The sequence below is a fragment of the Anopheles arabiensis genome, chromosome 2 (genome assembly GCF_016920715.1).
Source record: "Anopheles arabiensis isolate DONGOLA chromosome 2, AaraD3, whole genome shotgun sequence".
NCBI classification, from domain to species: Eukaryota; Metazoa; Arthropoda; class Insecta; order Diptera; family Culicidae; genus Anopheles; species Anopheles arabiensis.
Window position 1 is genome coordinate 64,455,007 of NC_053517.1, and position 27,640 is coordinate 64,482,646.

The following is a 27,640-nucleotide window of genomic DNA, read 5'->3' on the forward strand; positions in this document are numbered from 1 at the left end:
TAGCAAATAAGCTTTTGATCGCCTTTTTTCAATATATATTGAATACATTTTCCAAAGTGATTACCGAAAAACAAATAGCACAATTGCCTATATTTCAGTTAGCCGTTCGCTGCATCGTAAACTTTCTCAAAGATTCTCAAAGATTCTCAAACCAATTTTGTGCCGATTCGACAAACGTTGAGAACGTAGGTTTCTTAAAAGCATGAGTGCTTGAGAAAATGAGTGTTGAGAAACCCCATGGCCCCGCGGCCTTGTATAGCTATTTAATGCCTAGTTTAGTATTCGTTTTGAAGTCATTTCGCGTAATAATAACACTTTCCAGAATATATACAATATGTACTATTGCTAGTGTACTCTGGTATTTATAACGTCTTTCCAAGTCTATACAACCTTCTCATTGTATTGGCCTTGCCGGCATACGTAGGACTGACTATTCTGCTATATGCTAATCAATCAAGTCACTGAAAGCCAAGTCCATTAGTGGTACAAGCAGGTCTTGACCGACAACGGTTGTTGTACCAAAGAAGCAAAAGATTCTTAATTAACTAATAAGAAAGACCACTTACAATCTGAACAATTAAGTTCATCAGAATCAAAATTTTAAAATTACAGTAATCTTTAATTTTAAATTTGAGGTATTTTTTTATCAATTTATATAAATCAATAAAATCCTAAGTACTCTAAAACAAAATGCAATAAAATGGAAATAAATTTGGAAATAAATGCTGAAAATGATATGTTGCCCGATCTTGTTCACGGCTGTGTTGAAACAATTAAATAAAATGGTTCATATTTGTGGGCCTAACAATCAAACAGTTTCCACCTTTCATATACATGGTGTAAACGTGAAAGTAATGATTAAGTTATTACGTTTCCGCAATGAATGTTGATAACGCCTCAACGTGCGGAATCGATATCTATAGCATCTTTAAGTAGTAAAATTATGTTGTATTTAGTTGAGTTAACTATTTCTCCCTTGTATTTGAAAACGGTCTGTAGTAAACGCCTTTTCAAAGTCATTGCAAGTCGCACGCACAACTTAATTCGCCATTTTGTCCCAAATTCTTGAATTCGTCCTAGCTTAGATGCTTAATGTTGTCCAACTTTCGTAGCATATATCCCCAAAACCTGAAATCCATCCAATGGCTTCAAATTTTTTTGAAGCTGCCGACCATTCAAATGAGCTGATGTAATAAGGCAAATTTTCCCTTACGCCATTTCAAAACAATTGAAGCCTTACGGGTTGGTGGAGCTGAATGCTGTTGAAAGCAAAAAGTGTCCTTTCCCAAAAGTATTTTAGCACAATGCTTTAAACGGCTTTCGATAAAGTGTTGCAAATGGTATTCCGTGCAGACAGAGGCGTCAGTGCACGTTTGTCGATACAGTAGAACGTCGATTATCCAGGGACGGATTAACCGGCGGGCGGCTTAACGGTGCGCATAAATGTGACAGCTGTTCAAACGTACGGCGAACATTTGCAGCGATAGTCAAGTGGGCAACCGGTTTTTTGTGCAGCTCTGTAGTGTCTAGTGGTGTATTCGAAATTTATTTTTGTTCATGAACAGTTGTTAAACCTATAGTTTTTAATTAAAATAATATTCTACTAACGATTTTTCGATGGATTCAAGGTGAATTTATCATAAAACTAATGGATTATTTAATTTTTATATGAATTTGACTTTTCTTGGGCAATTATCCGTTCAAATCGATTAACCGGCAAACGCCCGGTCCCGAGCTGCCCGGATAATCGACGTTCCACTGTATATCTCCCCAAACCAACTTAGGTGATGCCGTTTGATATCGTTCGACTGTAATTTTAACGTCTGGTATATCACAGAGACATGCTTCATAAATACGATAGTTTTCCTTGTTCATAGTTTTCTGACATTTGTCCGAAAAAAAATTGTTAAAATATAAAAATTAAACACGCAGCATAAATCACCGAACGAATTTAAATTTACTTGGTAAATCAAATCCTATTCCTCACCGACTGAGAGGTAACGTTTCGACAAATGCATTATGGTGCTAGGAAAAAATGAATCATTCTCAATTAAACTTTACCATTTAGCTTTACACAGGACAGCTGCTAAGCGTGCACTATCTCACCCATTTTTATTGCGAGCAAGGACTCGGAACGGCTTGCAAGCGACCCAATCAACGTCGAAGTGAATTAAATATTCAAACTTTAAGTTAGTACGTGTTCATGTGGCAGGAGCATACAGGAGTGCTGGTACGACTTTCCAAGCAAGCTGGCTATAGGGAGTGGTAGTGTTTGAAGTAGCTGAAAAAACTTTCACTGTCCGCAGACAACATACCATCGAGAAAGTCAATTGTTCTTACTTCCCACTAATCGGAACATGAGGACAACGTTGCTCTCGTGCGTCGCTAAGTAATGCGGGTGCAAGGGCAACAAGCCACGGTGAGAGAGAGAGAGAGAGAGAGAGAGAGAGAGAGAGAGAGAGAAAGAGAGAGAGAAAGATGGGTCGAGGAATAGTGGAGAAATGTAATTTTAATAATTGAATAATCCCACCTAAACTTTGTACAGGCTGATCGTGCCACCGTCTCTGACGGGAGCGACTAACTTGTGCTGCATTCAAACCACACCACGATGCACCCAGCCAGCTGGAACGATAATTGTTTCTGTACAATCACGACAACATGCGAGAATCGGTGTCCTGGTATGTTGAACCGGCTGGCTTATGATCGGGACGAGCAACATTGCTGCACTATGTGCACTGTGTGCACTCGGTGAAGAAGAGATTTGCAGATGGATTATTGGCAATGGTGGTTTTAGGTTAATGCATATGCTAATAGAAGAGGCATATTTAAATTTAATCGTTTCTACTGTCTTAACTCGCCTTTTTCACGTGCATGGAAAGACGAATCACCGTAAGCGAAGAAAAGTAAATAAATCTGCTTAAACGTTTGCAATTTAATTTTAAAGCATGAAAAATTCAAGGGAATACAGTCTTTCCCCGAGTCACGCAAATAATGCGTGCCGGAGACATTCGCGTAAGTCGAATATCACGTTTTGCAGCCAAAATAATATTGTTTAATAATGATTTTAGATTAGTGCTTTTATGCACTTTATTACCGATTTCATTCGATTCGTTTAGAAAATTCGGTTATTTCTGCTAAATTTCTTAGTTTTTTTTAATTTTTGGACAAATTGCTATTAATTTTTGTTTGACAATTGTTGGAGAAAATTGTACTGATTTGACATATGAACTGTCAAAAATAAAAATTCTCGTAACTCGGGGAAAGACTGTACATACAAATGTATAAACATTCCGTTAAATATTCTTACCAAATGAACCGACACTCAACCCATCGTACTATATTTCTTCAACTACATTGCAGCAAATGAGATGAGATTATATAGTGAATTCTAGGAAGCATAAAGTTTAAACTGCCTGCTGCCTGCAGTTTTCCTGCAGCAGTATCATAATTAACTTATTGAAACGAAAACTTTATCCTCTGCAACATACAGATCCACTCCATCTGCTCAAACGTTAACACGAGCTCGTCGTGCAATAGTAACAATGCACACGATTATCTATCTATAGGTAAAATGGAGGTGAAAAAAATTACAAAACGTACAAAAGGCCTTGCAGTTTCTGAAGGTTTATTAAATTTCCTGCACAAACCAATTACATATTTTGCAAAATTGTAATTATTTGATTGAATTGTGGTAAGCGGAGTGTCATCCAGGGAACCTTTAGATTAGTGAGTCTCCTGTGATACTAATATGCGTTTTAACTCGTTCAATGTCAATAGGTAGCAAGTCTAGCATACGTTTCAATGTCAATAGGTAGCAATAGATACCAGACACGTATACAAATTGGCTAGGGATTAGTCCCTTGTGGAGCTCGTGGTCAATTAGGATCCTCGAGCATACCCTTCCTTCCTGTCTTGCTAATCTAAACAATACTGACACAACACCGTTTCCCGCTGAATGCAAGTAGCTTATATTAGTGATATGCGGGTCGACCCGCACCTACCGGATCGGAGTCATCGATAAGCGACCGGGAGTCGTTTGCACCGGGAGATCATACACGATTCCCACCCTTTTGGTACAGCGAGTTCGGGTCAGGCCGGGTCAAAGTAAGTTCAATACCCGACCCGAACTCGCTGCATCAACGAGTCTGAATCGCTTATGCTTTCTCTCACCTACTGATCATTCGGGTCGATGGAATTTTTCAAATATTCGATTTTTTCATACAAAGCGGAATAATAAGTATGAATAACAATCTACCTGTTTACAAAAAACAGTAAAATTTATTAATTATAATTAATATGCGTTTAAAATTAATATATTGTAGGAGGCGAGCTGAACGTAGGGACATAAGGACGTAAGGACAGCAGACACAGATTCACGTGTTTTTCTGTTAACAGTTCAGCGTGAATTGACTTCTTTATTATTTTTGTTGACAGTTCACATCTTTTTTGACATTTGTATAAATGCAAAGGTATGTACATATGTGTCATCTGACGTTTAATGCCTACACATGACAGTTCGGTCTCTGTTTGTCTACAACTCGGCTATCCTGAGTATTTAATTGCCCTCAATTAAATCTAATTTTAAGTGAATGTTGCCGTTAAGTTTCGTTGGTCTCAATAACCTCGGAAGGTTCTATCCATTTTCTTAATTTATTAGCTTCTAAAACTCCATCGTATGGAATTTGGGTTATCTGACAACCTTCTATATCCTTAATAACATAGCGATCGTTAGGTAAAATCTTATGTACAATATATGGCCCTTTAAATTTTGGAATCAATTTTTTGTTTTGGTTCACGGTGGTGTCAACGTTTCTTATTACAACAAAATCACCTATTTCGAATTCGGGAGCGGGTTTGTGGTTTTTACGGAAGTAGGTTTCATTAATTTCCTGAGATCTTTTTATATTTTCTGATGCTTTATTACGATTTTCAGCTAGGTCTCGAGCTTTATCGGTATATTTTTTCTCATCAAGAAACTCGGTCAATTCATCAACATCATGACTTCTTTGTTCGACGCCAAAGAGGAGAATAGAAGGGGCAAAATTTGTAGATGCGTGCTTGGTATTATTCAATGCATATTCGGCTGCGCGTAAATGTGAACTCCAATCAGAATGATCAGGACTATTTGAGAGTTTACTGAGAATTGGGCGAAGAATGCGGTTAACTCGTTCGACCTGTCCATTCGCTTGAGGTGAACATGTTGCATTTAAGACGTGTTTAATGCCATTATTTTCAAGAAAATTTTCAAAAAGATTGGAAGTAAAGCATGTTGCTCGATCGGTAATAATTCGCTTCGGACGACTGTAATAAGACATATATTGATTGAGAATGTTACAGACTTCTTGAGCATTTGTAGAGCGAGTAGCATAAATTTTAGTAAATTTTGTAAAAGCGTCGATGACCACCAAAATATACTTTCTCTGCGACCTCACTGATGGCAAGGGACCCAAATGGTCAATATGAAGTGTATCAAATGGTGTTCCTTCCTTGGGGATGCTATGCAGATTTCTATTATTGATGCGGGGAGGGGCGGAATATACAATACATTTCAAGCAATTTCTTATAAAATGTTCCACTCGAGGCTTCATACAAGGAAACCAGTAATGATTGCTTATTTTGTCACATGTCTTATCTACTGCTAAGTGGCCGATCTTTTCATGGGTATGTCGAATGATGTTATCTATCATCTCATGAGGCACATACAGTTGAAGTCCCTTGGTTGGAGATTCTCGATACACTAATCCATCTTGCAACGTATAACCATCAACAGCTCCTAGCTCCAACTTGGACTTCATCTGTTCAATAGCACGATCTCTCGCTTGAGCTAATTGCAATTGAAAATCTAAATCAATTTCATGAACAGCACAACTAGCTTGCAGTATGCTCAGGGCATCGACATGACACATTGAAGCACCAGAACGATGTTGGATGGAGTATTCATAATTTTCGAGAAAAAGCGACCATCGAGCAATTTTTGCAGAGGAATTACGATTTTTAAGGGTTTCTACAAGTGAATTACAGTCTGTGATGATTTTTATCGGAATTCCGTGGACATAAACGTGAAATCGTTTTAATGCGTATATAATAGAAAGCGTTTCCAATTCATAACTGTGAAGCTTAGCTTCATCTTTTGTTGTGTTTTTAGAGAAAAAAAGCTAGAGGATGGAATTTTCCATCATCTTGTTTTTGTAATAGAACTGCTCCAAAACCAGAAGAACTGGCATCGCAGTGTAGTTCCGTTTCACGCTTCGGATCAAAAATTGCCAAGACAGGAGACTGTATAAGTTTGTCACGTAGCGAACAGAATGCTTCTTCACATGATGAATCAAACTCAAAACGCTTATCATTTTGCAATAAATTGGTCAAGGGTTTTGCTATGTTGGAAAAGGAAGGGACAAATTTGCGAAAATAGGAGAAAAGTCCCAAGCACCTTCGTACTTGTTTGGTATTTGTTGGCATAGGATAATTTTTTATAGCCGTTATATGCCTATCGCTAGGGCGTATTCCACATGAATTTGCTCTATACCCCAAGTAATCCAGTTCTTGTTGAGCAAACTGACATTTGTCTAGTCGAAGCTCCAATCCGTTATGTCGTATTTTTCTAAGGACGGCAATAAGTGTGTTCAAATGGGACTTAAAATCCGTTGAAGCAATTATAATATCGTCTAGATATACAACTAGTTTATCTGCTTCGATAAATTCCCGGAGTATCGTGTTGATGAAACGTTGAAACTCAGAAGGAGCATTTTTCAATCCGAAAGGCATTTTAAGATACTCATACTGACCATCAGGAGTCACAAAGGAAGTATACTTGGTGGAATCCTCGTGCATTTTTACTTGGTGAAAGCCGCTTTTTAGATCCAGCAGAGAAAAAACTCGTTTATTACTCAAATGCTCTAGACATGTCTCGATCAACGGCAGGGGGAAATTATCTCGGATCGTAATTTTATTAAGAGGTCTGTAATCAATACACATACGGATTTCTCCGTTCTTCTTTCTAACTAAAACAAGTGCCGAGGCATATGGCGAATTACTGGGACGAATAATTTTTTTTTCCAAAAGATCATTTACTATTTCTCGTACTTGATTCCGTTCTCCGTAAGACAATCGGCGAGGTTTTGTATATAGAGGCATATCATGAATAAGACTGATTTTCATTCTATGATCGGGTGAAATGATTTTATCAGGCGGGTAATTAATGTAATTTTGATGAATGGAACTTAATAGAGCAGTATTTTCATCGCTACTAATATGTTTGCCTATTTTTAATTCTTCCACTTCATTCACGTCAGGTAAATCAATAGCACAAATTTCTGCAAATGCCTCACTTTGACTGTCATGATACTCTTCAGGACATAGTCTTTCTAGCTTAGTCGGTATTGATTCTAGTGTATATTGAGCCAACGAAATACTGTGAGCAGGTGAAGACATGCATACATCGCTGTTAGGAGTGAGATTTTCTTTATTGAATTCATTGTTTAAATTGCGTTGACAAAGAAAAATATTACATTTTTTTAATAGATCACGACCTATGATCATCGGCCAAGCAATACTTTCACTGGGTAGGATAATAAATGGATGTTCTAATTGATTCTTCTGAAACTTGACTTGGCATAACACCTCACCACAGACGACTAATCTCTGGTTTCCGAGTCCCTGATATAGTGAAATTGAAGGTGGTTGCAAAAGAGTTTTGGGCACTACAGCAGAATCTATAAAGCTCACTGGGCTTCCTGTATCGAGAAGAGAACGTATGCATGTCATCACACTACTCTGACCTTTTTGATCTTTGAAGGCAACACTCACCTGTTGAAATTCTTCTAGATCCGTATTAAATGTTTCCTGCTGTACGTTATCCTGAACTGAGTGATGAGCTGCTGCCGATGGAATGATTATGTTGTTCGGGCAATTACGAGCAGCGTGTCCAGCTTGGTGACATTTGAAGCACGATCCTGGTGGTCTACGCGGCATTGGGCAGGAACTTTTATAATGCCCGAATTTCGAACAGTTGTAGCATCTTACTTCACTTTGTTGGTTGCTTGATGATCCTACCGGCTGGCAGATGGACCCTGATGATGATGGTGTGGCAGCATTACGTGAACGAATCTCCTCATATCTTTTCAGCAGTTGTTTTAAATCGCCCATAGATTTTGCAGAAAATCTAATCCATGCCTCGTTGATGGGATCACCGATTCCATCGATGATAATATTAATTAAATCCATTTCTGGGATGGGTACATCGCATGCCATAGCTTGCATGTCCAAAATATACCTTATGACGGGTTCGTTTCGTGCAAGTCGTCGTCCTCTCAGTTGCTTGTATACACTCTCTAAAGATGTGGTTGTGCCGAAATTTTGTATCAGATGGTTTTTCAACTCATGATATGTTGTAACGTCTAGGGATTTAGCAAACAAAGCAGCAGTACCGGTAAGCAATTGGCGTGTACTGTGGAACTTCATAGTATCATCCATGCGATAGGAAGAAATGCACGCTCAAGTTCCTTGAACCATCGCTCAACATGCTCTCTTTTATCACCGCTGAATACATCGACAAATTCATTGAACTTGATGAATAACGGTTGTTGCGTTGTATGTGTAACAACCGGAGCTTCGAGGAGACTAATTCGCTGCTTTAGTTCAAGTATTTCGAGTTTTTTCTTGAGAAGTTCTATCTCTTCATGTACACTTGGAGCGGTGTTTATTGGGTTTGGAACCAAATGTGTGACGTTTTCTAGGGTTCCGACTAAAGTTGAATCATGCGATACCGCATTGTTCTCAGCATGCCTTACAGCACTACGCAAAATGGCGGCGCCATTGTTCTCAGCATTGACCAGCTCGGTTGGCAATGCTAAATTGCCTTCTGCTTTCGGGGTTTCAATATCCGCGGGAACATCGCTTAACACGCCTGGTTCATCGATATTTCCAACGTTTGCATTGTACAATTCACGTAATTGTGAAATTGTAGCAGTCGGTGGTACATTTACCTTGGCGTACTCGAGCGCGCACAGCATTTCTTCTTTCGTTGGCATTTCGAACCGCAGGCTTTCAAACACAATCACAAATACAGAAACTGCGTGGAATTTTATCTAGTTATCGTATCCCACTTCTGAGATGTAGGAGGCGAGCTGAACGTAGGGACATAAGGACGTAAGGACAGCAGACACAGATTCACGTGTTTTTCTGTTAACAGTTCAGCGTGAATTGACTTCTTTATTATTTTTGTTGACAGTTCACATCTTTTTTGACATTTGTATAAATGCAAAGGTATGTACATATGTGTCATCTGACGTTTAATGCCTACACATGACAGTTCGGTCTCTGTTTGTCTACAATATTATATATTAATATAATATATATTAAAATTGATATGCTTGTAGGCAATATGAGTGTCATGATACCAACATCGCCGGATCGATCGATTTTTTTTTCGATCGAGTAATATTGCTGAGGCCGTATCTTTGTATGTAATCGAATATAATGTCACAGGTGTAATCGAAAAATTACTCCACGTGTATAACGACCCCCATAATCAGATATTATCCATTTTCGGCGTATAGGCCCGTAAAGTCGTATAGTCGTTTATACGATAAAATACGGTAAGTCATTCCTGCCTATGTTCGTATATGTAAAAAATCGTTATTTGTCCCAGCGTTAGAAGTACTGTCCAATTTTTGATGATGAGTCCAACCACATATCTAAAAAAATATTCAATTATTTATTGTTATGGAGATATACTGTAAATACTCATTTTCATTTCCTGCATCCTTGTTCAAGGTTACGAAATTCCTTGGTCACAAAATTGTAATGCAGACGTAAAATTGAAAGACACGAACTAACAAACGCAAAATCCACAAACCTTAAATCCATCGACGCAAATCAACTGGCCTTTCAAAATGGATATCGATGCAAACCGAGTACAATCAAGTAATGTGTAAAGAATATGCTACATTTGTACATATTTTTGAAAAGCTTCAGATTTATTAAACTACTGGCTGTGATCGTAAGCTAGAGCTAGACCAACCCCTTCAACCCCTCCCCCCCCCCCACCACTAAATTTCTTTTTAAATATTTCCTATACGGATTTGACCGGACTCATTCGGATTAGCTGAACTCATTTGAACTCACTAGACTCGTTCGGACTCGCCTGAGTCGAAGTGTCCGGAGAAAGCCAAAGGAGCACGGATTTGTTTTCCTCCGTGACCATCACCATGTGTAGTGATCTCCAAGAATAGCCAAAATGAGGAACATACAATAAAGTTATTAGGAATATTTCTATGTTTTTAGAAGTATTATCAATTAGCCTGATTTTCGTAAGCTGTGAGTACAGTCTGTTCCCGAGTTACGCGGTTTCTGCGTTCCCGACAAATCCGCGTAACTCGAATATCCGCGTATGTCGAATTTCACGTTTTTTGACTAAAATACTATTGATTACTCGGAGTGTTTTATTTAATTTAGTACTTTTATACACTTTATCATTTATTATACGTGCAGAAACTTATAATATTTCTGGTTTTTAAGCGGTTTCAATTTGTTAGCATAAATGCAATTTATACCGAACTCGACGCAAATTGTACTGATTTGACATTTAATCTGTCGAGAACCGTGTAACTCGGGAACAGACTGTACATAAATTTACATCAACCGATACATATAGAATCTGTGTGTCTTCTAAACTACTCTCTGAGTATTTAAGTCTTTGACGTTATTCTACGCTATTTATTCTTTTTTTGGGAGAATTTCAATTAGAACCGGTATGCTGACAAAGAAGATTTTTGGCAAGAAAATTAAATTACGCTATTCCTACGCTGCATATTACTGCCAGACATGATTCGTCGATCTGCAAAATCAGTTAGTTGGGCCAGAACAGAATCACGTTTCGTTCCTGATGCAGAAAAGGTGAATGTACAGTTCCAGGATCGGAATTTAATCGGCAGCTGTTTCAGGATAAGTAAAAGTTCAGTATCAGTTCCGACACCGGAATGAATTCATAGACCGGTATGACCGTCATGACTGCGTCGATCGTTACACCAAATACAATAAACATGAAACAAGATGATGATCGAAATAAAAAAATAAAAGTAAAATAATCTTATTTTTTCGGTTTTATAACTGCTAAATTCAAACGTATTTGTTGAACAGTGGAAATTATATGTGGTCAAAATAGAAACACTTTGACAGCACTTGTCAAACGTGACACAAGCAGTCAAACCGAATTAAAACACACACACACACACACACACACACCTACACACACATATCCCTTGCTCACTTCACGAAAATCTTTCGTTGTTTTCCGACTCGCTTCGCATAAACAGTGATAATTACATAACTCCAAGTATGTAGCATTAGAAAATCTCCAGATATTCAGTTATCGTCATTTTCACAGTAAACTGAAGCTATAATTATTTGTTTTGCAGAATGGCTGGTGGTGGTGATGAAAGCAAACTTACCGGACTCTCCCGTATCTTCAATGGCGAAACCATGCGGGGCCGCGCTAATGTAAATTTCGTTCGTCTGCTGCCAAAGTTATTCCGGCTTTTTTTTGTTGAAAACAGCAAAAGTAACGTCCTTTTCTTTTTTATTTATTTTCTAATCAGGTTGCGAAGGCCACCTACGCATCGATTGGGTTGTTGATCTTGTACTTCTCACTGAAGCCTAGCAAGAAGTAATGGCAGGACGCCGGAAGAGTTCATGCTACGCTACATAAGATTACTTCGTGAAGTGTGCTCGTGAGGAAATACATTATGCAACAGTCGAGTAAACCTTAGAATCTGGCGTTTCGGTGCTTCTTTTGCATGCATGGTGCCGAACTTTCGGATCCGAATCGGACTAAAAAAATTATAAACGTTTGTTTGCATCTCCACGTTGTTGTTTAAAGCGTTAGATTATGGAGATCTAACTTACGAATAATATCTTTTGCTTTGTTCAAAGTATGGCCCTGCGTACTACTATCTGCCATTTGATGCAATTTTTCCAAATACTGATCAATATTGTCGATTGTGGCTCCGGAATATTCGCTGGCAAGTGGTAAACCCTGCAGTGCATTAGCCAGTGCGGCACGTAACTTTTTTAGATAATTCTCTAAAACAACATTCTGTGCTTCCAGGCTACTTTTTTCGCCATCTAGCTTTTGAATACCATTTTCCATGTTTTCGACGTGCTTCTCAAGAACCGAATTCTGCTGTTCATAATCTATATTAGATTTGCGCAACGTGCGCAGCTCCGAGTCGATGGTTTTGTTGTGATCAAGAAAGTCCTCCGTAAAAATGGGTATATCGTAATCGCCTTGGCGAGCCACTTTTTGTTCTACCTTGCCATTAACATATGGAATAGACGATATGACTACTTTTGGCCCCGTCACCTCTTTTTTTGCTACTTGCGACTCGTTCTGTAACGCTTTAGCTTTCGCTTCATTGTTCAGTTTGTACTCTGATATTTCCTTATTGTACCGTTCTTTGTCAACCTCTGCGGCTTCTAGATACGGTTTCTTTCTCTCTTCTGACAATTTGGACCATTCTTCGGCCATTATTTTCGTTACCTCGATGGGCGTCAAATTGGGGTGTTTCTGGCGCACTCCTTCGCGGTGCTCGTTCATGTACCGAACATATCCTGCAATATTTTCAACCGTGTTGACAATTAAATGTAAGCAAGCTAGAACACGGATTTAACAAGCTCACCAGTAAGCGGATGTTTCGGTGCATTTGCATCCTTCGGAGCTTTTTGCCTTTTTTTCTTCGTGGTCTTCGGTGCCGACTGTTTACCCTTTGTTCCACTGCCGGACGGTGACGCGTTGCTCGTTTCAGGGGCTTTTCCTTCATTTTTACCTGTATCCGTTGGTTTCAATTCCTGTTTCAAATCATCCGGATTGGCTGCTGCAGACTTTTGATCTAATCCTTCCGGTTTGTCCTTTTCCATTGAAAGCGAAACTGTTGATAAAATTGGTAATCCTTTTCCCTGCTGTTTTGTTTGTATGCACACAAACTTAGACAACGAACACAAGCACACTTTTTACGAGGACGTGCATGATTCGTTCCCCGTACAACATGGTGATGGGTTTGACGTTCGAATATTGCTGTATTTCGCTCATTTTCTCTACCCTTCCTTTACTTGCGTACAGTGCTCGCTTCAAAGTAAGCTTTTGTGCCCCCCTCTCTCACTTCACTTCGAACGCTTCTTTCACCTTTGACCATATGCCTTTCGTTGTGTTGGTGACAATTTGCGCCATCTCTTTCGCGCATACGGACACGTAAAAAAAGGTAAACAAACTTGGTAGTTAACTACAGTGGAGCGCCGTTTATCTGGGCTTCTCGGGACTTGACCTCGACCGGATAAACGAATAGCACGGATAATGAGTCAAATGATATATTTTATCACCAATTTCTGATTAGTTAAAAAATTCCTATTTTTTGATAAAAATAACCCAGGTTTTATTAATTTTATGTTTTTTCCATGAGAATATTTGAAATTTGCAATTTGATATTTGAAAATATTGTTTTTTGTTATGATAATATGCTCTTTTAACCGCTTTTTTAAATATCCTCCTCATAACGCAATGTCACCTTTGTATTGAACTGTCATTTCTCAACAGCACGGATAAACGGAAAGCCGGATAAAAGGTTCCCGGATAAACGGCGCTCCTCTGTAAATGTAATGTGTGCAATTTTATTCAATTAGAGTGAACCCTCTCTTATTTGACACCTCTCCAATTTGAAAAACCTCTCTTATTTGAACATTTTGCACAGTCCCTTGATTTCCAGTACATTTTTGTTCCTCTAATTTCGAAAACCTCTGAAATCTGTGTCCCTCTTATTTGTGTATGGTGTTGCCATGGTTATTGAATGATGTATGCTCAAATTGGCAATCGTATGCACAGTTTCCTATAGCAACAGTTAAGGCTGCATACTGTCTCTTTCTTGTTTGTATGGACCTTTCATTCACTTTCAACCTCTGTAATTTGAAACCCCCTCTTATTCGACAGTCCCGTCGCCTCTCAAATAAGAGAGGGTTCACTGTATTTGCAACGGAATCGATTACATTTTAGTACAAACATAATTCAGTTGATGGGTAACAGGCCACAAATCCACTAAACGACCACTAAACGGCTTCTAAACGACTCATTCTGAAAGGAATATAAAAAAAACTTCGTTTATGAGGCGGCAAAAGACGCATGCAATCTAAAAATAGCAAAAAAGATATTAGCGCCTTCTGTTGGTTGGATCGAAACACGGCGGTGCTTTCTTTGCTTTTAGAGCTTTCTCTTTCCCTATGTACTGTTGTATGGTTTTGCATTGAAGTTATGCATTGCTAGAACTAGAATGGCGATAAGATTGTTTAAATACTAAACACCAATGGAAATCAACTGAACTGAACCAAGTGAGATTTGATTAATGGTCTGAGCGCTGTGTGGCTCGTTTCGAAATCACAGCTTTGTTCACTTTACTTTTCTGTGATTGGTCTCTCAGCAGAGCGTATTGCAGCGAGAGAGTGTATATTGCAGAAGCCAATCGTAAGCCAATGAAACGCTCTCATTGCTTTTTTATCTTGTACTGTGTTCTCCGCAGAAAGCTTATGCAAAATGCCAGCGCCCAGAGTGTTAATGTTAGCTGGTGTTGATACCCACCCCAAGCGCCACAGATTAAGCTTAAACGACTGGAAAATTGAATATCCATAGAAAAAAAAAGAAAGCTCCACAGCTTCATTGGTTTGATCAATAGATGGCGTATTACAACTCATCATTATATTGCTATCCTTTTCTTGCAATGTGTTTCGACAAGTTTCAATTTATCATGACCTATATAGCCTTCTAACTTTCTGAGCAAAAATCTGTATGAATGGTCGTGTGGTCAGATACACGGGTATCAACACCAACGACCATTACTCAAATCTCACTTGCTTCAATGCTGATGGTGTTCATTGGAGTTTAGTATTTAAACAATCGTATCGCCGTTCTAGTTCTAGCGATGCATAACTTCAATGCAAAACCATACAACAGTACAGAGGAAATGAGAAAGCTCTCCTTCAAACGATGAAGCTCAACTGGTTGGGGTATCCCATCAACAGAGAGCGCCACCAGCTTTTTTGCTATTTTTAGAATGCATGAGTCGTTTGCCGTCTGCTAAACGAAGTCTTTCTATATTCCGTTTAGGTAGAGAACTTGAGTCGTTTAGAAGCCGTTTAGTGGTCGTTTAGTGGATTTGTGGTACTTGGGACGTATCTTACCACATTATAATTCTTATAGATATTTGCTCGGAATTTTCGAAGAATATATATACGCCATAATTAGATGAAGTTAGGCGATACACAGCTATATCATCATGAGTTAAAAAAACGCCATCTATTTAGCAAACAAGTTAAGTTATGAAGCGTTCGTTTTTTTTTTGTTGCTATTACTATTTGTATTTCCAGTCGTTTAAGCTTTATTTGTGGGGCTTGGGCCACCACCGGATCAGCTGATGCGATAGCGGAACATGTACGAGCAAGTAAGACGGCGGTACGCAGATTTTCATGCGGTATACACATCGAATGAAGGATCCCTGGTGGACAATGATAGGGGTGGAGTATATTTAGAATTTGGTCATTTGATTTTTACAACCAACACAATCACACACCAGCGCTAGCTTTTTGTGTAGCCATCTTGAACCTTCAAAAACCCTCACGACGCCTTTCAAAAACACTCGCCAGCGAGGGAAAATCGCACCGATTTGGAGCGTTGGCAACCTCGTGAAAACCGGTTTTTGCATAGCGGGTGCCTTGCGGGTCGGTGACAATTTAAGGTGCCTAGTGAGCTACCTTTTGTAGTTTGAATGCCATATGTTTAGCATCTGTCAAACTCGTTGCATCACTCAGCAAAAAAATAAAAAAAAATAAAGGAAACTCAGACGAAAGTTCTTTAATACGGACGTCACACGAAGCGTAAACTTTGGCGTAAACTGGATTTCAGCCATACAACCCTGAAATCTTTTGACAGGAAGTTTACGCTCTCCCATACAAATCAAGCGTAAACTTTTTGAGTTTACGCCTCGTGTGACGTCCGTATAAAACCATTTGCGTTCAATACTAAACAAACGGTTCTACTGTAGTGTACTTTATATTGTATATTACCTTCTCATCAGCGGAGTGTGTTTCAATCGTCATCAAGAGCTGTTGTTATCTGTTTATCAAACCGGCAGGCTTGTTACACAAAAGGTTTAGCAACAATTTTCTCCGCTGTAGAACCATGTTCCGTGCCTGTTACCTAAATTTATTAGAGCATTAACACCGTGTACTAGTGTCAGCGCTCCCTTCCTAGTTACGGTCCGTCGCAATCAATTCACAGCAGCTCGATGGCTTTGAAACTGATCCCAAACAGTACGCTGGCGCTGCGAAAGTTCAATAAATACTTAAGAAGAAATGTGAAAGATCAATCAGCAAGCATATTACGCCTTTGGGCAACGCAATGTGAGTTCGTGTTTGCACAGCAATTACGAAGAAGCCAACAGATATTTGCCCATTATGCCAAAATTTGGGAGGAACGCGCTTCGCGAATTGCTGAAACGCTTCCGAGGTCAGGTAAGCATCCGGCGCTACCGCATTGAGGGAGGGTTTTAGTTTATGTAACAGGACGTCAGCGGTTCTATCGCCAGGAACCCAACGAAATCAACAAGATAACGAAATATCAGTCCTCAATGCTTTATTCGTGCGCAAGGTATCATCAGCGTGGAATGTATGAGGGGAGGGGGGTTTATTTTTAGCGAATCCCAAACTAAACACGATTTCTAATGCACTGAAAACATCAGCACCCGTAACACAAACACCCCAAATGCATGTTTAATCATCTCACTGACGTACTTCTTTCTACGACGCTTTCGGCTTTTTAGGTACAACGACATGCCAAAGGGTTCGTACTCTCGTCCGCAGCACTGCTTACGTTTGATTGGGAACGCGAAAGAATCGAACTTGAGTCGGTGCAGGAGCACATGGACGACTTCCAATTCCTGGAGCGTCTGCAATTGGAAACGATCTACTGCAAACAGTGTCGGAAACGAAAGCAGATCGATTGCCGGGTAGAAGGTGTCAACTATTGCTGCTGTCCCAAGAATGTCACCGAAATGTTGTCCGCTGAGCAAAACGTCTACACCGTCTGGGAACCGTACATTGAACAGAAACGTATGATCACTTGGCGTCAGGAGATCAAGCCAGGACTGTTTGCTTACAAAGGTACATACGATGGACGAACAGCCGGTTTTTTGTGTTAACTGTTATAATTGCTTTTTCTCTTTTCCCCCTAGTTTACGTCGAGTATCCCGACGTGACGGCAGAAGATTTTCTACACGTCCAAATAGATGTCGAGTATCGGAAAAAGTGGGACAATACTGCTGTCAATTTGGAAGTGATAGACGAAGATACGGCCAAAGGATCCAACAGTCACATCATTTATTGGGAGGCCTTATGGCCGGTACGTATAGTAACATCTTTGTTTGATGGCGACCGGAAACTGTATAAAGATTTCGTTTCATTTTGAACAGAAACTATTTGCCAATCGCGATTACGTGTACAACAGGCGTTTTTTTATCGATCGCAGTCGGCGTGTAATAATGATTGTGAATAAAAGCGTGGAGCATCCCAAGTGTCCCGCCAAACCGCACACCCAGCGTGTTCATGAGTACTGGAGCTATATGGTGATCAAACCAACGACTGCCTTTAACAAGCCAGGAGTCTCGTTCGTACTGACATACTTCGATAATCCAGGACTTTCAATACCGAAGTACATTACCACCTGGGTGGCTAAAAAGCAGATGCCCGATTTCCTGCGGCAACTTCACCAAGCGACGGTGAACTATGCAAAAGCCAAGAAACAGAATGAGACGCGGATTATCGAGTTCTGGGACAAGCATAAGGATCCGGGTTTCGAATATCCGCCAGACACACTGCTCGGATACAGTGCGGAGGATTTCACGGAAGCGCAAAAGCAGGAAGAAGAATCTAGTCTACAACAAGGTACGTGTTTGCAAATACACCTCACTTTCATGCTTTGTCATATCACGAATAATGCGTTATGTATAGTGAGGGCTTTCAGCAGTCTCTAACTGACTTTGCTGGTATTAAATGTATGTTCGTTTTTCTCTCTTTCTCTTCCCTGGCAATATGCGGGCGTTCATTTTCATGATTACATTTGGCTACACATTCATGCCCAAATGGGGCTGGCTGCGGACACACCGCTTCGTATGTTGTACGTATGTTCCATTGAAATCCATCCACATACACTGCTAACACTGTCCCGTGCCGCCACAGTGGTAGAGAAAAAGTTGAAATTTTGGCGCTACATATTATTTAAAATTAAGTAGGTTGTTCCAAAATATTATATATAAGAAATAGTGGGACAAAGAGTGGCAATGTTCCAACAATATGAGGTAACTATTAGAACCATTTTTTTGAGTAGAATTGATACTGTTACAACAGTTAAAGCATTATAGCAAGTTTAGTAAGTAAACCAGAAGGTTTACAAAATGTATGTACTTATTTATTATAGCATTTTTGTTGTTTTATATTACATTTCCCCACAGTCTCTTGCCAGTAGTTGGAACAGCGAAGAAAACATTTGAACAGAATTGTCTTACCAGAAACTTAAGATTTGTTTCTCCCTTCTTATTCAATGAGGCAGGTGCCCTTTTGTGTAGCTCACTGTAAGCTTTCAAATTGATTATGCTTTTTACCACCTTGTTCATATCGGTTATTTATTCCAGTTCAAGTCGGGGATTTCATGGAATAACTCCTTAAATGATACTATCAAATTAACAGAATTGCTTTATTTGGCTTATATAACGAATTTTGCAACATTCTTGAGTAGTGTATGATGCCAGAAGCCAATGAATTTGATTTTGTTTATTTGAATATCTAGGAAAGTTACTAGAATAACTAAAAAAAAGTTACATTCGATCCTTTTTTTGAAAGGATTATTCAGTTAATGCTACCTTTACATTTCTTTTAAAGTGTTTGTGTTGGTTTTGGTTGAAAAGATAACTTTTTGTTGGTGTTGTTGCATTAACTCTTTTTTCGCCCAAAATACCTTAACACGCCTTTTAGATTGTTTTTTTCTTCAGTATTTTATTTTATAATAACTAAACAAAAACTTAACAAATTTCCTTTCATATTTCTACAGTCAATGAAATCCATGTCGAAACAAATTCTGCATCTCATCAACCACTAGCTTCAACAACCTCTAAGTCCAATGTAGAGTCGACGCAGCTTAACGGAAAGGCAAGTTCACCCAGTGCGGCGGCGACAGATTCGTGTGAAAGTATAGTGGAAGAATGCCCACCGGTGAAGAAAACATCCTGGTGGAGCTACTTATATTCTTACATCTATTTCGTTTGATCCGGTTCCTACGCTCAACGCGCGATTTCACGCGGTCTGCTAATTTGTTGGGGGGAAACAATTGCACTCCGGACAGTGTTAGTACTGAGTAAGGTTTGTATGACGTGTCCTATGCTACTTCGTGGATAGTGAGGTAAGGGGTTTCTTTGCATTCTAAGGACCAAAACCATGGCTAAACCTATGTAAGCAACCAAAGTCGAGTTATAGAAATATTTAATAGTGGATGCTTACCCCATGCTAATCAATTACTCAAATCGCGGCGTAATAATAGTAAGGCTCAAAAATACCTCAAAATTGCCAGTTACAATACATTCATAACACAAAAACTGATTACGTTAAGAAGAACAGTTGAGTTCTGTTCAGCAACCGCTCGCAACTGGTGCAGCAAATACTTCAACGGATTGTTCTCTATTATCCTCAGTTTGGCCTGTTTGCCATTAATGTAGGCAATCGTGCTATTCCTTTTTAATTGTATTTGGCTTGGTTTACCAGCGTTGCAGACATTAAAAGACGTGCAATCTTTTTATTTTATTTTATGAGGTTTTTGGGCAGTGTTTGTAATTGTAAATATCGCATGTGTTATTGATAGTCACAAAGTAGTGTGAAAATTACCTTTTGTCTTTAATATTGTTAAAGTACTAGGGAATTATGTACCTTGGAGTGAAACGTTCTGTTTGTTAAAGTTTAAAATAGTAAAACCAATACAAATTAAATTTCAATTTTTGTTCCTCTACTTTCTTTCCGATTTCCGAAAAAAAATTCTGATGAAACATTTTGAGTATGCTCAGTTTTGCTTTTCGCGACATTTAACAAACCTAGCCGTTCGATTGCAATTTAATTTCGAACATATGGCATTCAATTGAATCAAATACATAACAAAGAAAGAAATCTAACATTATCTCGGAATAGTGTTTTATTCAGTAAATGATATTTTATTCAAATTGAATTGTAATATGTGTTGTTTCTATTCTGTGTTGTAATTCATAACAGTTAAATAGAAACGTTAGTTTTGTGTTCAAAATTTATTATAAAGCTAAAGTCTTCCATTAATATTCAATTGACAGTGTGTGTTATATTGTGAGCCTATTCTTTTGTGTGATGTATAAGAGAAGTCATAGGGTTAAAAAAGCATTGAGAAATCTATTATTGATTTGTGTAACAGATTTACTGCCATTTTGCTACATTTTCGCATTGCTGTAATACCTAAGAACATTGACTTTATTTACGTTTAATTTTTTTACTTCAATTACAATTCTGCTACATAAATATAAACGAAGTATAAATACATGAATCATTATTCATGTAGACAAACTTCATACTGATGAAACTTAACACGGACAGTACGATAAGTATTATCGTTTTCAAACATATGTCAAACAATTGAAGGCAATAGCATTCGCTTGATCGTGTAAGGTCGTGTTATGGTAAGGTGTCGTAAAGAATCTTCTAGTATCATTTGTGCTTGGCTATTATTGTTCTAAATAACGATCGTTTACACGATGATACCCTATCATCGTAACGCGTTCAGATCGATCCATGCGTCATCTACTCAAACAGGCAGCGTGCGTTATCAGCGAATTCATTGTCGCTAAGCAACAACGCACAACCGATTTCGGGTGCCCAAATCGTCATACCCTGTGACAAGGTGCGTGTACAGGTAATGGGAACAAGTCGGTGGGACAACAATGCTATCGATGCAATACGAGCTTAGTGACGAAGAACCACAGGCCGCAAGTTTATGGCCCCTGGCAGTAGTGTCCGGGCATACGGTGCAGTGTTAAACCGTTCCTTCAAAAGAGTAATCAGTCATCTCCCGGTGCGATAAGTTTGGTTACCTTTTTTTCTACCCTTTTTGCGACGGCAAATCCCGGCTGTTGCTTTGTGTACTGATAATGAGCGTGTGTGGTGTGTATGGAAATTCGGGGGCCCGTCTTGTACATATGGTAGACGCCGCATCAGCGTGGAACGATCAGTTCAACACGGGAAGTGAAACACGGCGCAAGTGTGTCTGAAACAAGTGACCTACGGCGGAGAAACAATCCAACCGGTAGCAGCTTGCCATTTGCCATTCGTGTGTGCGTAGATCAAGCAACGTATAAATCAAGTATCGTGCACGCAGATCGTAGTGTGCCGGTGAAACGATTAAAGTGTGCATAATGTTGCGTCAAGTGAGCAAGTCTGATTTGTTGACCAAGCAGTTCGACAAACTGCTGGTACCACTCTTTTCAACACAATCTCCCACGCCAGCATCAGGACTTCGTCAAAGTTCATCGTCTGCACGGACAGTGGTGCCTATGAACAATCATCACGCATTGTTGACTGGCCGCAACAAGTATGGACTCGGTAAGTGTTTTAATGCGTGTGTAAAATGGTATTCGCATAAGAATTTGGAAAATAAGGAAAAGAAAGAACAACAATCACTATTCACCTTACTGGAACCGGTTTAGCAGGAGGGTTGTTGTTGTTGTGGTTGTTTGATTGGGTTGTATGATTTTTGGTAAGAATCATAATAAAACTAGTATATTCAAGTAGAAGAGTTCTTCCAATATATGACAACAAATTGCAGTTACATGGAATATCAGTGTTACTTCATCGTGATTTAGAAAGTGACGTGTCCTTTCCTTGATCGATTGATTGTGGCTACGATCTTGAATAATTCCTTCACCCCTGTAACGCTGAATCTGCCGAGGCATTTAGTGACAATCTGGAATCGCATGCGTGGGGGCATTGGATCGAAATCGCCTGATGGGAGTAAAAACATGTCTAGCCTTTCATAAACATCCTTCACTAATCTGGCAAGGCTGACATTGTCTGGGCCCATTATCATGGAAGTATTTATAGCGAAGGACCCCTGCGAACTGATTTTCGCACGGCTCCTTATCAATACTGTTCGCACTGCTGTGTTGATAAAACATTAAAAAACACTGCGCTGAACCCGCTGTTTTTGCCTACCATTGTTCTACTAAAAACCGGTTGTCTATCGTTTGGTCCAAGCATTTGGACGGTCATAAGCCTTCTTCGATCATGACGTACGTCCCAATGGTGGTTGTTTTGGAAGCTAAAACCGCAATCATTCAAGATGAAATTTTGATTTGCTGCGCACGTGGCAACGACGTCGGTGCCGGAAGCGGGTACCTTTTGCGATAGCGTAATGTTTTTGTTAAGTAGTGTAATATTTCTTTAAAAAAAAAGCCTAATAAAAGCATACTGACCTGGGGATGGGACCTTTCCGTTACAGAGGTTTTGCGGTTCATCTGGCGAGACGTGATACCGAAAACGTAATGACGTCAGTAGTTGGCAGTAAAATATGGAAAGCAAAAGGCTGTTCGCACTCGCACAGGGAATAATTAATTGCGATTAAAACGGATCGCCACAAAAGGACGGCTGGACTATTTATTCTACGCTTTGATAGAGAAGGGACTAGAGTTTAGTAATAAAATACGCAATAGCAGTTGTACCAGATTGCTTATCACTCGCGATAGTTGCGAACCAGTTACTGAGCTGTTTACTGATAATGATTTAAAAGGTAGTCGGTATACTTATTTTTTTTACAATTTAACTTACATGAACCACTTTTTAAAATACATATTATTATTTTAAAAAGATTTGGCGGACTTTTGCTTGGTTGGCACATAAATGCAACTACCTGGATTGCTATCTGTAACCTATTAAATCATTCAATGGCAGCTAATCAGCCCCATGTTGGAGAGGCTCGATTGATTAACATACTGTGTGCTTTCGACCTGTGCAATTATGTGTACAAGAAAGTTGGAAAAAGGTTTTTTTCTTACTTGGTAACGAGTAGCTACTTACCTAAACAGTTACAAATTTAACAGTGCTAATTATCGAATATTATACCATGAAAAATTAAATTACCGATAACTAGTTATGGGTAAGTACATAAAAGTAACTGGCCATCCAAATGAAATAGAATCCAACAATCAATGTCAAAGAATAACTTATCTATTGAGCTGTAGCAAAAAAAAACAGTTTCGATAGTGCTAGGCACACATTTTTGGCACAACAAATATCTTAAGCGTACATAATTTTCAATTAAGATTGAAGTTGAAGGAAAGGTTCTTCAGTTCCTTAGGGCAGCGGTTTCCAAACTTTACAGTTTGCGGACCGCATTTCTTCGTAACCAAATTTATTGTGGGCCACTTTAACGTTACTTTTAGCTATCGAGTGAACGTTTCAATCTTGTTTCGACAAGAAAATTATCCAATTTCATGAAATTTCTAATACTTTATTTTATTGAAGCTTAATTGTCGTGACGAAATATGAATAATAAAAATAATATGCTTTTTATTTTAACCCTTACAACGTCAACAAGCGCCCCGCATGTCGTAGTTTGGAGATCCCTGCCTTAGGGGTAGAAATTGCTTATCTGCAGTTTTGAGCTTGTTTAGGAGATGCTCTCAGCTTTTGATTGTGAGATTCCCAAATTGGGGCGTTTTTATATTTATTTTTGTTTATCATTTAATATGCTGTAATCGAAATAGCAGCTCATTGTTGCTCCTGTAAAGCCGACATGATCGCATACATCATCGTACTAAGAAGCACAAAAACGATGTAGCTTTAAGATTTGGATAGTACCCGCTGGCCAAATCGTTAGACGTGTTAGCTTAAACAACACCTAAAAAGATGCGGGACCGTCTCCCCAAAGCAAGAGCCCGATTGACTAATATCTGGTGAAGGGGAACTTCATAATAAAAAATCTAGAAAGGCTCATTTAAACGCAAATTTTGCAATTTTACACTGTAGGCAAATATGTCTATATTTTTATTTAATATATTTGATATCAAATGATTTATATTTTGTTGAGTATATTGTGAGGTATCATCAAACACAATATTTTACATTCACTTTCACTCGACGATCACTAGAAGGACATATATAAATAATTAATAAATGCTAATTCTACCATAATGTTATTATAATCAACCGAGCAATCCTTGCCTTGTTCTGCCTGTCTGCTTCTAATACGTTCTAGTAGATCGTCCTGTTGAATGGACCGCTAAACTTTTATTTCAAGGAAACTCCTGATCCTGAACGTAGCGGAAAATTGCTTGAAATTATCATTCATTTCATTTTAACGTAATATAACATAGACATAGAAAGCTAGAACGCTTCCATTTGATTTTGTTTTGGTTTTTCGTTTTTACTCTCTCATCTTGTACCTCAACCGTGGTTTGCTTTTAGACTATTTATAGTCGACAAACTCACAATATTAAGAAAGTGGTGCCCAACTTTTGTTAGCAATGTCATAAATAGCCGCGGTTCAGAGCATGTGTTGCGCGAACGCATGTGCAAAATTTCCCAATGATCGTTTCGTTTCGTTCCGTGTTCCGCACAAGGAAAACTCTAACTAACACACACTGTTGCCATGGTTTTACGCAAATATTGTTGTATGTGCATGCACGACGATCATCACAACGAGAGATCTCACTGTCCCTCGAAGGCCAACACTTCACGGTCCATCATTATAATCTTATCAATCACTAATTGATTTGTCCTTGGTTTCGATAGTTCATAAGTGAAGTGTCTCGTGCTGTTGGCGCTTGCTTTTACACTCATTCACTCTGCAAATTCCGGATCGCACAGAAGGGGTTTGCAATAGCAAGTAGCGAATAGTGTTTGCACTTTTTATTATTGTAATTGTGTTGTTATACTTGGAGCTTTGTTTGAAACGGGGGTTTTTAATTCTGTCATCGATCGTGAGAGTAAGTACGATTTATCACCGTCTCTCTAAGAGCGTTGCAATTTTTGGGTTTCTTGCAATCGTTGAATCGTTTACTCATCTTAACAAACAAACAATTTCTCCTGTTTAATTTTGTGCGTTTTCTTCATTTTAGCAAATATCAACGAAATGGCAAAGAACGGATACGGTCACGCAGCTACGGCGCTGAAAGCCCAACCAAAATCCCAAGCCGTGTTCGATCGCGAGGACAAGTTCGGAGCGCACAACTACCATCCACTGCCGGTGGCACTGGCCCGGGGCGAAGGTGTGTACGTTTGGGACGTCGAAGGCAAGCGGTACTACGACTTCCTGAGCGCATACTCTGCCGTCAACCAGGGCCACTGTCATCCAAAGATCGTGCAAGCCTTAACGGAACAGGCACAAGTGTTGACTCTTACCTCGAGGTAAGCATTCGATTGCACTTTCACTGTGCTTTGGGCGTACGTACCTCATGCCCTACAATGCACTCATTTCCTTCCTTGCAGAGCTTTCTACTCAAACGTGCTTGGCGAGTATGAACAGTTTGTGACCAATCTCTTCGGCTACGACAAGGTGCTGCCGATGAATACGGGCGTCGAGGGAGGCGAGACGGCCTGCAAGCTGGCCCGCAAGTGGGGCTATAAGGTGAAACAGATTCCCGAAAACAAGGCCAAAATCATCTTCGCCGAGGGCAACTTCTGGGGCCGCACGCTGGCCGCCGTGTCGTCGTCGAACGATCCTAGCAGCTACGCCGGGTTCGGACCGTTCATGCCTGGGTTCGAGCTGATACCGTACAATGACACAGCCGCTCTCGAGAAAGCCTTGCAGGACCCGCACGTGTGTGCGTTTATGGTGGAGCCGATACAGGGCGAGGCGGGTGTAGTCGTGCCGGACGAAGGCTACCTGCGCAAGGTGCGCGAGCTTTGCTCCAAGTACAACGTGCTGTTTATTGCGGATGAGGTACAGACGGGCTTGGCCCGTACGGGACGCATGCTGGCCGTCGATCACGAGGACGTGAAGCCGGACATTCTCATCCTCGGCAAGGCTCTCTCCGGTGGCGTGTATCCCGTGTCGGCTGTTCTTGCCAACGATCCGGTAATGCTGTGCATTCAACCAGGCGAGCACGGCTCAACGTACGGAGGCAATCCGCTCGGTTGTAAGGTGGCCATCGCTGCGCTGCAAGTGCTGGTGGAGGAAAAACTTTCCGAAAACGCTGAACGTATGGGTCAGCTGTTGCGCAGCTCGTTGCGCGAGCTGCCCACGGACGTCGTGTCAATCGTACGTGGCAAGGGGCTGTTGAACGCGATCGTTATCAATCCTAACTTTGATGCGTGGGAAGTGTGTTTGCGGTTGAAGGAAAATGGATTGATTGCAAAACCTACGCATGGGGACATTATACGGTTCGCGCCACCTTTGACGATCAACCAGGAGCAGCTGGAGGATTGTTTGCACATTATCAAAACGACAATTATGTCGTTTGTGAAAAAGTAAACGTGCTCGGAATTAACAGGAGGATTGCGTCATGAAACATTAATATAGGTTCGTTTCATTGCTTTCATACACAACAAAGATAGAGCTCATATGATATTGTTTAGAGATGTAAGATAAGCCATAATAAAATTAAGTTTAAATGAAAATTAAACAAACAACTCACAATCTTTAATGTCTACACATTCCTATCATGGAATTATTGTTCATTATTGTTTTGGGTAATGTGGAACGAGTAAATCGAAACATTACTATGTTTTAGAATATCTATTTCTTGCGTCGAGGTTTGAAAGATATATGTTTATTGTTCCATAAATTTCAAACTTGTAATATGAATGGAATTTAGCTAACCATTCCACCGAGTGAAGGATTAAGATTAAGTCGAAGTGCTCCGACAATAGCAACCGATCTTCCACTCACAGTTAATCTTCTTCTCAATTCTTCTCTGGTTTTTTTTAAATTCCCCATACAGCTTCTCATCCGACACTTCAGAAAGGCTTAAATTCGTGTTAATCCATCATTGATTCCACCTGCAAAACGTTCGATGGAATCTTACCCGTAGTTAAACCAATGGCGTGGGTGAGAACTCGCACCTCCCAATGAAATAGCCTTTCGATTCACAACTCGAATAGGCGTCACTTTGTGTTTGGTACAATGAAACGTTGGTTATATTCAGTTATTTCTATTTTACCACTCTTTTCAGATCGCGGTATGTACAGTCTGTTCCCGAGTTACGCGGTTTCTGCGTTCCCGACGAATCCGCGTAACTCGAATATCCGCGTATGTCGAATTTCACATTTTTGACTAAAATACTGTTGATTACTCGGAGTTTTTGAATTAATTTAGTTCTTTTATACACTTTATCATTCATTGGAGATAATTCGTGCACAAAATTCTAATAATTCTGGCTTTTAAGCGGTTTCAATTTGTTAGCCAAAATGCCATTTATACTTAACTTGAAGCAAATTGTACTGATTTGACATTTAATCTGTCAAATTTAGAAAACCGCGTATCTCCGAATCCGCGTAAGTCGAGAACCGTGTAACTCGAGAACAGACTGTAAATGTAAAGAGAAGTAAA

General features: G+C 39.6%; 4 protein-coding genes and 1 long non-coding RNA gene across 7 annotated transcripts; 3 read left to right on the forward strand and 2 right to left on the reverse strand.

The window, feature by feature from the left end:
• The first annotated feature begins 11,196 nt into the window (after nt 1-11,196).
• On the forward strand, nt 11,197-11,770 carry LOC120896482 (ATP synthase membrane subunit DAPIT, mitochondrial-like). Of its 2 annotated transcripts, none has more exons than XM_040300639.1 (3): nt 11,197-11,335; nt 11,418-11,499; nt 11,598-11,770. In XM_040300639.1, the coding sequence occupies exons 2-3, from the start codon at nt 11,419-11,421 to the stop codon at nt 11,667-11,669; spliced, it is 153 nt and encodes a 50-aa protein (XP_040156573.1). In that variant the 5' UTR covers nt 11,197-11,335; nt 11,418; the 3' UTR covers nt 11,670-11,770. The 2 variants fall into 2 exon arrangements, with proteins under 2 accessions (XP_040156573.1, XP_040156574.1); XM_040300640.1 differs by having other exon boundaries at nt 11,241-11,335; nt 11,397-11,499.
• Nucleotides 11,562-13,141, reverse strand: LOC120896481 (high mobility group protein 20A). The gene is made up of 2 exons (XM_040300638.1): nt 12,678-13,141; nt 11,562-12,609 (listed from the first exon to the last, which is right to left on the reverse strand). Exons 1-2 carry the CDS (start codon nt 12,913-12,915, stop codon nt 11,873-11,875), a joined length of 975 nt encoding a protein of 324 aa, XP_040156572.1. The 5' UTR covers nt 12,916-13,141; the 3' UTR covers nt 11,562-11,872.
• Nucleotides 13,142-15,947: 2,806 nt separating this feature from the next.
• Nucleotides 15,948-19,252, forward strand: LOC120893493 (stAR-related lipid transfer protein 7, mitochondrial). Its single transcript, XM_040295416.1, is given in 8 exon segments — nt 15,948-16,513; nt 16,515-16,548; nt 16,857-17,196; nt 17,268-17,434; nt 17,505-17,976; nt 18,271-18,389; nt 18,543-18,662; nt 19,139-19,252. Coding segments are annotated over 6 exon segments (1,257 nt in total). The 5' UTR covers nt 15,948-16,322; the 3' UTR covers nt 18,324-18,389; nt 18,543-18,662; nt 19,139-19,252.
• An 866-nt stretch (nt 19,253-20,118) lies between these two features.
• LOC120893494 lies at nt 20,119-22,814 on the reverse strand. Its single transcript, XR_005738133.1, has 2 exons — nt 22,566-22,814; nt 20,119-22,488 (listed from the first exon to the last, which is right to left on the reverse strand). It is a non-coding gene; the product is annotated as an uncharacterized LOC120893494 (long non-coding RNA).
• Nucleotides 20,993-26,728, forward strand: LOC120893492 (ornithine aminotransferase, mitochondrial). Of its 2 annotated transcripts, none has more exons than XM_040295413.1 (3): nt 20,993-21,696; nt 25,209-25,497; nt 25,579-26,728. In XM_040295413.1, exons 1-3 carry the CDS (start codon nt 21,510-21,512, stop codon nt 26,561-26,563), a joined length of 1,461 nt encoding a protein of 486 aa, XP_040151347.1. In that variant the 5' UTR covers nt 20,993-21,509; the 3' UTR covers nt 26,564-26,728. The 2 variants fall into 2 exon arrangements, with proteins under 2 accessions (XP_040151347.1, XP_040151348.1); XM_040295414.1 differs by lacking the exon at nt 20,993-21,696 and adding an exon at nt 24,575-25,076.
• Nucleotides 26,729-27,640: the final 912 nt, after the last annotated feature.